Below are 14,518 nucleotides of genomic sequence, written 5' to 3' on the forward strand. Positions count from 1 at the left end.
TGACAGATTATTTGTGTACCGACCGCTTTGTGTGAGAACCCTCCCGGTGACGACCCCTGGACTACGGACTACGGACTACGGACTCTGGATTACCCTTTTCCCCACCCTGGTGACATTTATTCGTCTATCTTGAATAAAGCACCTTATTGAACTGCTCTCGGTGTGTGTGTATCATTTGAATTGGTGGCGTGGAAACCCCACACCCACTGGCCCGCTACAATATAAATATACATATACAAATATATATATATAAATACATCTATATATATATACATATGTAAATATATATAAATACATCTATATATATACATATATAAATATATAAATACATACATCCATCCATCCATCCATCTCCTTCCGCTTATCCGGGGCCGGGTCGCGGGGGCAGCAAGCTAAGGAGGGTCCTCCAGACGTCCTTCTCCCCAGCAACACTTTCCAGCTCCTCCTGGGGAACCCCGAGGCATTCCCAGGCCAGACGAGATATATAATCTCTCCAGCGTGTTCTGGGTCTACCCCGGGGCCTCTTACCAGTTGGACGTGCCTGGAAAACCTCTAAAGGGAGGCGTCCAGGAGGCATCCTGATCAGATGCCCGAGCCACCTCAGCTGGCCCCTTTCGACGCGAAGGAGCAGCGGCTCTACTCCGAGCTCCCTCCGGATGTCTGAGCTCCTCACCCTATCTCTAAGGCTGAGCCCAGCCACCCTACGAAGGAAGCTCATTTCGGCCGCTTGTATTCGCGATCTCATTCTTTCGGTCACTACCCAAAGCTCATGACCATAGGTGAGGGTTTAAACGTAGATGGACTGGTAAATCGAGAGCTTTGCCTTTCGGCTCAGCTCCTTCTTCACCAAAACGGTCCGGTACAATGCCCGCATCACTGCTGACGCTGCACCGAACCGCCTGTCCATCTCCCGCTCCATTTTACCCTCACTCGTGAATAAGATCCCGAGATACTTGAACTCCCTCGCTTGGGGCAGTGACTCACTCCCAACCCAGAGGGTGCAATCCACCGTTTTCCGGAAGAGAACCATGGCCTCAGACTTGGAGGTACTGACTCTCATCCCGACCGCTTCACACTCGGCTGTGAACCGCCCCAGTGCGTGCTGAAGGTCACGTTCTGAAGAAGCCAACAGAACCACATCATCTGCAAAAAGCAGGGATGCGATTCTGAGGTCCCCAAACCGGAAACTCTCCTCCCCCCGGCTGCGCCTTGAAATCCTGTCCATGAAAATCACAAACAGGATTGGTGACAATGGGCAGCCCTGGCGGAGGCCAACACGCACTGGGAACAAGCTTGACTTTGTGCCGAGTATCCGGACACAGCTCTCACTTTGGTCATACAAGGACCGAATGGCTCGTAGTAACGAACCAGGTACCCCATATTCCCGCAGTACCCCCACAGGACTCCCCGAGGGACACGGTCGAAGGCCTTCTCCAAGTCCACAGAACACATGTAGACTGGATGAGCAAACTCCCATGCACCCTCCAACAGACCTGCAAGGGTAAAGAGTTGGTCCGCTGTTCCACGTCCAGGACGGAATCCGCATTGCTCCTCCTGAATCTGAGGTTCGACAATCGGACGGAGCCTCCTTTCCAGCACCCTGGAGTAAACTTTCCCGGGGAGGCTGAGCAGTGTAAATACATACATACATATATAAATACATAAATATATACGTATATAAATACATACATACATACATATATAAATACATATACATACATATATAAATACATAAATATATACGTATATAAATACATATACATTTATAAATACATATACATATATAAATACATATATATACACATATAAATATATACATAAATCACTTGAACGTGCTGTCTCTAAACAACTGTCTTCCTACCTCCACCAGAACAACCTCTTGGACCCCCACCAGTCCGGGTTCAAGGTGGGTCACTCGTCAGAGACGGCCCTCCTTGCGGTGACAGAGTCGCTTCACGCTGCGAGAGCGAACTCTCTCTCCTCTGTCCTGATTCTCCTGGACCTGTCAGCGGCGTTTGACACAGTGAACCACCAGATCCTCCTCTCCACCCTCGAGGGGATGGGCGTCTCAGGCTCTGCACTCTCCCTGTTTGCATCCTACCTGACAGGCCGATCCTACCAGGTGACATGGAGGGGGCCGTGTCGGAACCACGCATGCTGACTACGGGGTTCCACAAGGTTCAGTTCTGGGCCCCCTTCTCTTCTCGCTCTACACAACATCTCTGGGTTCTGTTATTCGCTCGCATGACTTCTCTTACCATTGTTATGCCGATGACACCCAGCTGGTCTTGTCATTTCCTCCCGGTGACACCCAAGTGGAGGCACGCATTGCTGCGTGCTTGGCTGACATCTCGAGGTGGATGGCGACACACCACCTGAAGCTCAACCTGGACAAAACCGAGCTACTGTTCCTCCCGGGGAAGGGCTGCCCGCACCAAGACCTGTCCATCACCATTGATGATGCCGTGGTGACGCCAACTCGGACTGTGAGGAATCTGGGTGTGACCCTGGACGACCAACTGTCGTTCTCAGCAAACATTGCATCGGTCACACGCTCCTGCAGATTCCTCCTCTACAACATCAGGAGGATTCTCCCCTTCCTCCCTGAGGAGACGGTGCAGGTGCTCTACAGGCTCTGGTCATCTCCCGCCTGGACTACTGCAACTCACTACTTGAGCCCCGGCGTCGGCCATCAGACCTCTGGAGCTCGTCCAGAAAGCTGCAGCTCGTCTGGTGTTCAATGACCCAAGTTCTCCCACACAACTTCCCTTCTCCGTTCTCTACACTGGCTCCCTGTAGGAGCATCCAGTTACAGACTCTGGTGCTAGCCTACAGGGCAGTGAGAGGAACAGCTCCTTCCTATCTCCAGGCCATGAAGCCCTACACCCCCCCCCCCCCCCCACCACTCCTCTCTGCTGCCTCGGGGTGACTGGTTGCCCCGTCGCTCAGAGGTCCCTGCAGCCGATCCACCCGGTCACAGCTTCTCTCTGTCCTGACCCCTCAGTGGAGGAATGAACTCCCCACTGACCTCAGGACAGCAGTAAAGAAGTACTACCTGATAAAGAAGTACTACCCTGATAAAGAAGTACTACCTGCGCCTTCCTCTGACCACTTATTGTATTCATATCAGTTTGTTGCACTTATTGTTTTCGTAGTAATTTGCCTCTGCACTATACTTTTGCTCTGGTTTATGCTTTAAGATGCTTGTTTAAGAAAGGAGATGCACTTATGACTTCTGGGGCCGGTATTTCAAAATGATCCGACAGGATTAATCCACCTGGATTGGATTAAATCCTGATCAGATCCTAAAAACGGGTATTTCAAAGCAAATCTGATCCTGAAGATTCAGATTCAGATTTGGCAATCCAATCCTGCCTTTGATCCGGATTAAAAGCTGCTGTTGAGTATTTCAAAACTTAAGTGGGAAATCTGGATCAGTTTGATCCTAAAAATCAGGATCACCCTGATCCCACCTCAGAGGTGGATTTGAGGGAGATTACATGTTAAGATTTGAACAGTTGAAGTGTAACTGCTCCCAAAGTTCTTTGTTTAATACAACTAAGCTTCACTGCTGTTTGATCAATGTTTATTTCCTTTTCACGTTCCTTTTTTTTTCTGCAAACATGCACGCTGTTCACTGCAATGCTTTAACAAATCGGCGTCAGAAGTGCAACACAGAATAAACATTACACTACTGCGTGTAAGTGACATTACAAACTCCAATTAACAAGGAATTATGAAGGAAAAACAATGTGATTTATTAAACAAACAGTGTTAAACTATGCAGTATACATTTCAGTCTTTTAACTGCTTTTCCAGCAACTGAATTCTTAACTTCACTTCTTCTTGTTTAAGAAGTGTTAGTTTGATTTGTTCATTTGTTAGAATTATTTGTTGCTGAGCCCGTTCCGTTTCCACCTTCAGTAGTTCATTGTAGCCATCCCCCTTCTCAGCTTGCCTTTTGCGCTTACATGGTGGTGGTGGTGGTGCCGGTGGATTCCACATCTCCTCCAAGACAGGGCTCTGGCTTGTGCTGGGCTCTTCAAATGCCAGCTCCACAGGGGTGAGGGTGACCAATTCAGCAGACAGGTTCAGAGGCTCCGTGGGGTCGATTGACTCCCCTGTACCAGCTGGCAGTATTCCAAACAAGGCTTGGGAACTCTCACCTCCTATGATGTCCAAAACCGTATCAGTGAACTCCCCACGTTTTATGGACTTGTTCCCTGTTTGGGGGTTTTTCGCCTCAGAATGGTCCTTCGTAGCCTTTTGCTTTAAGTTTTTCCACCTAAGCCGAACCTGCTCAACACTCCGCCGTTGGCCACTACCAGTGGCATTAATTTGCCTTGTTATGTCGGCCCATATTTTATTTTTTACTTTTGAGGACAGAGAACTCTGTCCAGGACCACTAAAACCTCCAAAAAGGGCCTGGTAATTGGCAGAACACCCTCCAAAAGGGCCGTTGTCTCTGCTGTTGTGAAATTACTTCCTTTATTCTTCTCCATGTTGTCTGAGAAAGCCCTATCACTAAGGAAGGCCTTAAATACCATAAAGCTAAATTGAAAGCAGGTGAGAAAGAACAGGTCACAGACTTTAAAACTGGGCTCGTTAGGTCAATGACCTTTGCTTCTGCAACATGACATCCATAGTACATGTCCTGCGGCACCGTCAGAGACGATACAAGCCTCGTCAGTATGTCCAACGAGGTAATTTCATTGAGCAGTACTCAAATGATGACCTTTATGCACGGTTTAGATTTCGAAGAGAAGATATTTTGTATATATGTGAAATTCTTCGCCCACATCTTCAACGTCCTACAAGAAGGAGTCATGCCTTAACTGTGGAGGAGCAGGTGCTTATTGCCCTACGTTTCTTTGCCTGTGGATCCTTCTATGAAGTCATTGCAGATGGCCTGGCTGTGACAAAGTCTACAGTGGGACACGTCATGCATTCAGTGGCAGCAGCCCTGGCTGGTCTAATTCAGAGATTTCCAGATACTGAGGAAGAAATAACACAAACCAAGAGAAAATTCTTCTCAATTGCCAGGATGCCTAACACTATTGGTGCCATTGACTGCACCCACATACACATTCAGGCACCCCATGAAAGAGAATGGAAATTTGTCAACAGAAAGGGACGGCATAGTATCAACGTGCAGCTCATAGGGAATGCTGACCTTAAAATAACCAACTGTGTTGTGAGATGGCCTGGTTCTGTACATGATGCACGGATTCTAAGAGAAAGTCATCTCTACAGAAGACTGCAACAAACTGCGCCGGATGGTATCCTCCTGGGTGACAGTGGCTACCCACTTCTACGGTGGCTTATGACCCCTTTGCTACTGTCACATGTGACCCACAGCAGAGGTATAACAATGCACACAGCGCAACAAGGGGAACAATTGAGCGTATCAATGGTGTTTTAAAACGCAGATTTGCCTGCCTGAACTATCTTCGTGTGGAGCCGAAGCAGGCCTGCAATCAGTGGCGGCCGGTCAATAGGGGGCGCTAGGGCGCCGCCCCCATCAAAATTTCAGGAAAAAAGTATAGACACAGTAAACATAAATTACATAATAAAAAGTAATTACCACGTCTGTTCAGTGTTCACTCATACAATGGGTTTTACTTTTAAATTTTTATGCCTTTCCATTCAATATTGGGTTTATTCTGGGTTGTTTCATGCATTTCAATAGCGAGGGGCGCCGGCCAAATGAGTGTGTATGTGGCCTCTTAAACTTTTGGCTTCCATGTGACTTCATGCTGGTCTCTAATTGGTCACTTCAAGATTCTCCTCCGGGCGCAGCTCTCTGCGCCCCTGGCCAATCAGCGTGCTTGGGCTCATTTTTCATCCAGTCTGATTGATTCATGATACCTGTCAGTCAAAGTCACTCCCCTGGCAACGGAGCCGTGCCTGTCACTCAAAGAGCGACAGACACGCCCACGCGCACACGGAGCAGACAGAAAAAAACAACAACGAGAAGACAGGAGGAGACATGGCGACAGCAAACGAAAATTCGGTTGTTTCGTTACGCAGTAATCCTTTCTCGAGGCGTTCGGTGGAGGAAAAAAAAAAAGAATAAAGGAGCTTGGACCGGAGCAGCCTGATATACAAATCCAGCAGCAGGCAAGTGACAGGGGAAGGAGTTACACTAGAGGCTTCTCCCGTTTGTGTTACACCAAACACAGTTGGCTAGCTGGATGTGGAGTTAGCAATGCTCTCTATTGCTTTCCATGCTTGCTTTTTCAAAGTGTTGGCAGTGGCACTGAAGCTCTGTGGACAACAACTGGGGTCAGAGACCTGAAACATCTCTCTGAAAAATGCAAACGGCATGAAAGTAGCCGTAGCCACCTTGACAACAGCATGAAGCTACAGTTTTTTGGCCGAGTTAGCATTGCTGAACAATTAGATGAGGGCTACAGAGTTGGCATTAGAAGGCACAATGAAGAGGTGACAAAAAAGGGGGACAGGTTTGAGGACCATCAGGGGGCATTTCCTGAAGAGACACTACAAAGCACGCTGAAGGCCTACAAAATGCTGAATGGAAGCAAACTGAAGACAGAGCTCAGTCTCATCTACAGCAAAGTAGAGTTCAGAGCCTGTTGTGGTGCAGTGGACCTGTTCCAGCTGTTCATGGAAAACAATCTTGAAGATGTCTTTTCAGAAACTGTCACTCTCTTAAAGATCCTCATCACCACACCCATGACCACAGCTGAAGCAGAGAGGTGCTTCTCAACCTTGAAAAGAGTGAAAACCTTCCTCAGAAACACCATGACCCAGGAGAGGCTGAATGCACTGGCCATGCTCTCCATGGAAAAGAGACTTGTTTGTGAAATGACAGATTTCAATCAGAAAGTCATTGAAAAATTTGCTGGCCTGAAGGAGAGGAGAGCAAAATTTATGTTCAAGTAGTTTATTGTTGTGTTGTAATCCCCGCCCGCCAGTGCGCCCCCCCAGATTTTTTTAGCACCAGCCGCCACTGCCTGCAATATAATATCTGCCTGCATTGTTCTTCATAACATTGCCCAATTGAGAAGAGTTCCTCTGAATGAAGACATCCTGGACAGACCACCACTTGAGGCAGAAGTACCACAGCTGCAGCCACCACCACATCAAGCAGATGAACCAGCAGGAAGAGCAGTTCGAAATGCCATGGTTAATTTGTATTTCTCTTGATCCTCATTGATAAGGTCTGGTGCTTTTGTTTAACAAAACTTCGATTTGTATGTTTAAGTTTGAATATGAATGCCTTATTTAAGTAACAGTTTTTTTTGTTAAGTTACCCACTGATAAAGGCCTCCACTGAAACTCTGTCAAATGTTTTTATTCACATGCATTCAGCACACACACTTAATTTTCATAGCCAAAGCTCAAAAAGTAATGCCATTTGGAGCAAGTCTGTGCAAGTCTCTTCCCACAGACATCTGTAAAGAAAATCTAATATTAAGGTTTTAGGGCTGTCCCCTTTGTTAACAACTGTTTCCTAAAAAGATATGTACAACACATTTTAAAATCTACACACAATGCCTTGCGAGTGAATGCATTCAAATGGACTGTGGACCGCGACATACAGACGCTAGCCTATTTACTAGCTTGTTAGCTCCTTAACACAGGAGTCAATGGAGCAGCGTTAGCTCGCATTAGCGCGAACTCTGCTTAATTAGAGATCGCCGAGCTCTTCTTTCAACTTTGTGCTGATTTACATAATTGGTTAACTCAATATAATGATTGCCTTTCATCTAGTCTGAGGACGCATCAACACTGGCTAAGATTATACTTTAATTCAGAGACAATAGTTGAGCTAGCTTCTCCTTTTTCTGTAAAATGTTGGCTCCATTTCCTGTTTCCTGTCTGTGATCCAGGGGGCGGGACGGATTTGGACATCCCAATCTGCCGGTATCAGGATCACTCTGATCCAATCCAGCAAAGTTTTGAAATACCGGGATAGATCAGGTTGATCCGTGGCTGAGGACAGGGGGATTTGGTTATCCGGATCATTCTGATCTGGATTACAAGTTTTGAAATACCGGCCCCTGGTGACTAGTAGTTCTCTTGAATACCTATGTTGAACACACTTCCTGTAAGTCGCTTTGGATAAAAGCGTCTGCTAAATGACTGTAATGTAATGTAATGTAATGTAATGTAATGACATGGTGATACAGTCTGAGGAAACAACCCTGTTTTATTTTCTGTTTATTTTCATGTAACGTTTCAACCTTGAATATTAAATACGATTAATTTATGTAGCTGTTGGTTCTGCTCCATCTGTTGCTTTTGTTCAGCTGATGCTAGACAAGCTACCTGATTTCAGGTGAGTCCAGAATCCAGACAAAGTGAAGACATCACATCAGCTCTCTGCTCAGTTGTCATTTATTGTCATACATTAGATAATGATTCACATCAGGGTTTCAAACCTCCACCAAACAACCAACTGTCCTCGACTGAAACATGGTTTTATACTTTATACTCCACGTTTTGCTCTTTTAAAATGGTTTCAGCAGTTACTGCAGTGATTCTATAAATGTTTTTCTATTTGAGATGGCAACAAACATTTCAAACATCAGCAGGTTTTCTTGTGCTGTTGATCAGTTTCAGGAACATAAGGCCTACAGTGAGATTACATGTTTAATGAGAGAAAGAGAAAGAAATCACAGGAGATCATCTGATATTCTGCTGAACGTTGGTCCTGAACTAGTGCACAGGACGGATCTTCATGCTGATGGCCTTCAGGGAGTAGTCATGACCCTTCCAAAGCTTCCAAGAAACTCCAACAGCATAGAGAGTGTTGTCAGCCCCCCAACGATAAACCCCATTGGGGTTTGAAGTGTGACAGGTATTGTACCAGAATGCCCCCAAATATCTTTTGGCACAGTTCTCTGCATTCGAGTCTTGGTCTTTGTCGAAGGTGGTGAACTTCTGCCCGCTGTGATAACTCAGGGAGTCTCCTACAGAAACACATATAAGAACCACAGTGTTGTAAATCAGCATTAACTTTAAATAAAAGCTGAACTTCTGCAGTCTTCTGTCCGATGGACTGATGATACCAGTCGTGTTTGGGATTTGGAGGTTTTAATAAACTTCCCAAGAGACCGTTCTCATGGATTGGATGTTTTAACATTTTGTCCATATTACACAAACTGACTCCTTATCTCTGTTAACTCTACTGACCTCTACTGACCTGATCATGCAGCCAAATTATGTTCACATCCCTAGCAACGTGGACGGCTCTAGGTGCAAGTGCTTTTAAAGTCTTCTGTGTGTGAGCTACAAGAGGCCTCTTAGACTAGATTATTTTATAAGCATGCAAGATTTTAAGAGCAGGATTAAGGATCATGGGAGCTCTGAATGTACTTGTCCTGAAACGGAATTCTTTAATGTTGTATTTAAATGTTGTTTTGTTTCTATCCTTTTTAATCCTGCATCTGTGACTGAGTGACGGTTCAAACATGGTATTCTGAGTCCAGTTCGGACTTCATGCTCAAGGACCTCTTGTGGTTGAGTTGACTCACACTTTCTCACGCTCACTACTCTTAACGGCTGCTAGTGAAAACACAGCTGAGTGCATCACCTCCAGACGCTGCTCTGAGACCAGAGACCTTGTGGAGGAAACAGTTTGCTTACTTGTGTCGTTTTGGACGGTGTTTGGCTAACAGCTAACAGAACTACTTGTACACGCACCGCTGGATCTCTCCACAGATCAGTTTTGTTTTTAGACAAGATTATATGTCGGGCACGCAGTTTGGTAAATTTAATTTTGTTTTTGTCAAGATTGTATGACGTGTCTTAAACGATGACTGTTCACACATAGATCAAGACTTAAGCATACCACTATTCAGCTTTCCCAAACTACTTTTTCACCAGTAGGCTCTCGGCTTGAAAGACTTTTGCCAGTCCCAATGTGGAGGGTATCCCGAGACCAGCCGAGGACCCCAGCTCTCTGTCTGCCTCTACCTGGTAAATTACGCCCTAATCATCTCGCTGGAGAGCCGTGAAGAAATGACCGGCTGAGCAACACTGGAAACTCTCATCTAAAGCAAAGCTGCTATGATTGAGAGTTGATGACGGTTAGCGCTCTGAATTATTAATATTTAAATTCATAGGGTTCAGATTAACACTAACATTTTTTATGCCCCCAAAAGAACATTTTTGTTTCACTCACCTGCACCTCCGTTGGTGAATCCAGATACTTTCAGTACAAACCCGTCACACTCTGCACCGACGGAGAACTGAGAGTAGCGAGCAAACACTTTTTTCCCATCGAAGTCCTCCATCTCGACCAGCAGCTCATATTTTTTGTTGTGCGTCAGGTAGTGGATGTTGTCAAGACCTGCGCACACACAAATACACACACATTTATAAATGTGTACACACTGGCCACAGTTTAACATTTTCCAACTTATTCAATAAAACTCTGACATTTAAATTCAGGAAAAGAACAAAAAAATCCAAAAACTTCAGTCAAATCATTTGGTCGCTGCCCCATTTCTGGAGTTTAATGGTTGTACTTTGTGAACAGTGAGTCTCAAGAAGTCATGAATCCATTCATCATCTTCAGCAGCTTATCAAGGTATTCTAGCAAACCTTTCCCCAGCAATGTTCTCCTGCTCTTCCTGGGGAACACCGAGGTGTTCATAGACCAGACGAGGTATATAAACCCTCCAGCATGTTCTGGGTCTACAGGGCCTCTTACCAGTTGGACGTGCCCAGAAAACCTCTAAAAGGATGCGTCCAGGAGGATCCTGATCAGATGTTGAACCAACTCAGCTGGACCTTTTAGACAACAATCGGTCGGAGCTTCTTTTCAAGCACCCTGGACTACACTTTCCCGTTGAGGCTGAGCATGAAGTCATGACTGTTAGTTTGTTTTAATTTCTCACCGAGCCAGTGCTCTCCTACTGCGCTACCGAAGCCGAGCTTGTATTGATCCCAGGGCCGGTAGAAGTTCACCGAGCCGTCCATCCTCCTCTGGATTACCTGGGGGGGTTATACCAGTAAAAACAAGGTTGTATGTGATTTATTGTGTAGGTCCAGCAAGGAAGTGCTCATAGTGTGGCCATACTTCCGGTAAATACTCACCGTCCATCCTCCTCCTTCTGACTTCATGTCACAGTACGCCTACACACAAACACAGTCATCAGTAAATCTGTTTACATGTGAACTTGAATCCTTTTCCATGAGCTAAAACTGATCGCGGTCCAGACCAGACCTCCTCGGTTCTGCTCACTGAAACCAATGAGGAAGTGCTTAAAACATGCATTCTCTCTGCTGTCCACCAGGGGGCGACTCCTCTGGTTGTATAGAAGTCTATGAGAAAATGACTCTACTTCTCTCTTGATTTATTCCCTCAGTAAACATTGTAAACATGAGTTTATGGTCTCAATCTCTAGTTTCAAGTCTTCTTCAATACAGCATGATGTTCATTTAGTAAATGATGCTCCATTTAGAGTCAAACAGACCATAAAGCAGGGGGTGCTTTAGGGCGGGGCTACACACTGATTGACAGGTCTACGTATGACGTATACGGCGTCTCTACGTCACTCCTCCTCAGTCCTAATATGCTCACTTCCTGTTCACTGGTTGCAGAAAGAACAACATGGCAACAGCTTAATTACCAAACTCGAGGCTTAAAACATCCACAAACCAATTAATGACGTCCCCATGACTACGTCCACTTCTTATAAACAGTCTGTGGACCATAAGTAGCCACCAGGAAGTTCATCTAATCTGACTCATCTCAAAAGGCAAAAACTTTGTGGTGTAAATGTGAAGGTGAAGCGTACCTGGACAGCAGACCTCTCTCCAGCGGGATAGATGGTGTACTCTCCACTGGGGAGGCTGTTGTCTTGATGATGGATGTCGCTGCAGTCCGGCGTTTGGAAGAGATCGTAGCAGCTGGTCGACAGCGGAGCCAGAAGGAGGAGGACGACTGAACCCAGCTGGAACAGGTTTGGATTTTACTTTCTGTTTTAACAGTTTGGCTTCTGACATGTTCTCCCTCTTAACTCGTCAAATACGACGTTTGCTTCAAACTGGTGTCCGTTTGGGACGAGTCAGGGAGGCGTCTGAAGTTTCTACTTGTTACATGGATGGTATCTTTTCAAAATAAACTAGCTTTGCTTACTTTTTAGGTTAACAGAACTACTTGGTCAGGTCTAGAAAAAAACAAAACGTTTGTTACATAACTGTCTTTTTAAAGTCAGGAAGTTGTGAACGTTGACTATGTTTTAAAAGGGACATGAACAGCGGTCTCCTGTGAAAGTCCTGTGTTTGTTTGACTGTCTCTCTTTAAACTACGTATGTTTCTCTGATAGTCTCATGAAGACTCTGATGTGTTTACAGTTGAAGCTCTGAGCGGCGTCGGTATCAGACGAGTTTGTTTGTAGAACGTGTTGTCATGGTGATGTGGACAAAGTCAGCTCTCAGAGTAAGGAGAGGTGGGGCTAAATGATAGTAATCATCTGTAGCGACCTTCTAATCTATTGATATCACAAACGTTCTGTAAAATATCAGTTACCCTTACCTTCATTGTCAGATTTCTGCTGAAACGATGTTGGACCCGTCTGATGCTCTGAAAATACAATAAGATGATTACCACTGATGGTAATGATACAAATGAAACCATGTTCAAGCACTAATATTACCTTACAGTCTGGCTGTCAATCGGTGATGCAATATCATGATTCAATATGTTGCTGTTTCTTAAAATCTAACTTTTGCAAAACATTTTTTCATGCAATCAGAACATTGGGATCTGCATTTCAGAGCCAAGAATCTTTGCATGAAAACTATTAAACATGCAATTTTGAAATATAATTTAAATCTATTGCAATGTTAAAAAGGTCAGCTCAACTTGTTGTAATTCAAAAAATATCAATAAAGGAAAAAATCACCAAAAAAGCAATATCTCAGATAGCTTTGTCAGATGTGTGTAAAGTCTCCTGGTTGGATTCTTTACCTGTCTGAACTCACCTGCAGGTAAAGTGAAGAGACTTTGTGGCTTCAGAGGAACAAACTGCTGCTTCTCCTTCAGTCTGTCGCTGCTTTTATCTGCAGAAGGCTCTGTGGTGTCAGAGGAGACGAAGCGTTTAGAAAGACGCTCCCAATGAAGACACGTGATAACTGTGTATTTAGTTTAAAACACACGTATCATGTGTTTTATCATTTATCTGAGTGTTTATCTTCCACTCCAAATCCTCCTGTAGTTCCTGTTCTTCTTCTATGGAATTCAAGTTTGTAATAATAAACTGAGTTTGTTTTTCTGTCGATGTTTTTGTAGAACGACACGATTGTCAATCAAGGAAATTAAAAGCATGGTGTGACATAAGAAACACCGTGAAAATTCATACTTTACCTTTAATACATACATACATACATACATACATACATACATACATACATACATACATACATACATACATACATACATACATATATGTAAACGTGAAGTTAGTGAAGACAGGGGCCATAGTTACTTGCGTCCCCGAGGCCAGAGCGGGCGACATTGAGTCCCACTTAAAACTGCTGGCTAAGGGTAAACGTAAATACAGTAAGATTGTTATTCACATCGGCAGTAATATCTGCAGAAGGCTCTGTGGTGTCAGAGGAGACGAAGCGTTTAGAAAGACGCTCCCAATGAAGACACATTCAATGAAGACACATAATAAGTGTGTATTTAGTTTAAAACAATATTGTATCTGAGTGTTTATCTTCCACTCCAAATCCTCCTGTAGTTCCTGTTCTTCTTCTATGGAATTCAAGTTTGTAATAATAAACTGAGTTTGTTTTTCTGCCGATGTTTTTGTAGAACGAGACGATTGTCAATCAAGGAAATTAAAAACCTTGTGAAGATTTAAAGCTTTAAAACAACAGCATGGTGTGACATAAGAAACACCGTGAAAATTCATACTTTGGTATGGCATTATCCCAGTTTGTCCGATTTGTCCAGTGTTGTCCCTGTTTGTCCAGTTTTGTCCCTGTTTGTCCAGTATTGTCCCAGTTTCAAGCTGGCTATCCAGACTCCTGACTATCTGTAAAACACTTAAATGTCCTGGTTTTCAAAATTCTTTGTCGCAATGCTGACATAACAGATCATACTAAGACGGCCGGATAGCAAAGTAAAACAAGTTCTACAGAGCAGAACCTTTATATGAATATTTGACGTTCTACTTTCTGCAGAATGAGTTGTTGTAGAAGCAGGATCCTCCTCCGGATGTCCGGCTGGTAGCGCTGGACACATTTACTGACCCGGTTATGAACTGGCACCTAGTTTGCCAAAAAAACAAACAAACAGATCTTAATATCCTTAAGGGCTTCTTTTTGCCTGAGTCAAACTGGACTAATTCCTAACGTTTCTCTTCATAAAAGCCATCAGTTTGTTTTTTTGTGCCCAGTTTCAGGAACACAAGATAATTTGTTAGATTAAATGTTTAATGAGAATGAAATGAACAGAGATCAGCTGATGTTCTGCTGTACGTTGGTCCTGAACTAGTGAATCGGACCAATCTTCATGCTGATGGTCTACAGG

The 14,518-nt window shown here is 44.5% G+C and overlaps 1 protein-coding gene across 2 annotated transcripts; it reads right to left on the reverse strand.

Moving 5' to 3' along the window:
• Nucleotides 1-8,375: 8,375 nt before the first annotated feature.
• LOC129115857 (microfibril-associated glycoprotein 4-like) lies at nt 8,376-13,046 on the reverse strand. 2 transcript variants are annotated; one of them, XM_054627085.1, is made up of 7 exons: nt 12,885-12,947; nt 12,515-12,562; nt 11,775-11,930; nt 11,071-11,109; nt 10,872-10,968; nt 10,154-10,321; nt 8,376-8,939 (listed from the first exon to the last, which is right to left on the reverse strand). In XM_054627085.1, the coding sequence occupies exons 2-7, from the start codon at nt 12,518-12,520 to the stop codon at nt 8,686-8,688; spliced, it is 720 nt and encodes a 239-aa protein (XP_054483060.1). In that variant the 5' UTR covers nt 12,521-12,562; nt 12,885-12,947; the 3' UTR covers nt 8,376-8,685. The 2 variants fall into 2 exon arrangements, with proteins under 2 accessions (XP_054483060.1, XP_054483059.1); XM_054627084.1 differs by lacking the exon at nt 12,885-12,947 and adding an exon at nt 12,964-13,046 and having other exon boundaries at nt 8,377-8,939.
• Nucleotides 13,047-14,518: the final 1,472 nt, after the last annotated feature.

The sequence above is a fragment of the Anoplopoma fimbria genome, unplaced genomic scaffold (genome assembly GCF_027596085.1).
Source record: "Anoplopoma fimbria isolate UVic2021 breed Golden Eagle Sablefish unplaced genomic scaffold, Afim_UVic_2022 Un_contig_7637_pilon_pilon, whole genome shotgun sequence".
NCBI lineage: Eukaryota > Metazoa > Chordata > Actinopteri > Perciformes > Anoplopomatidae > Anoplopoma > Anoplopoma fimbria.

Bases quoted from the DNA above. Each gene is read 5' to 3' on its own strand.
- LOC129115857 (XM_054627085.1), bottom strand. The intron at 11,110-11,774 runs GTACGCTTCACC...GTTTGTGTGTAG, and splicing joins GAGAGAGGTCTGCTGTCCAG to GCGTACTGTGACATGAAGTC. The intron at 10,969-11,070 runs GTGAGTATTTAC...TAACCCCCCCAG, and splicing joins CAGAAGGAGGAGGATGGACG to GTAATCCAGAGGAGGATGGA.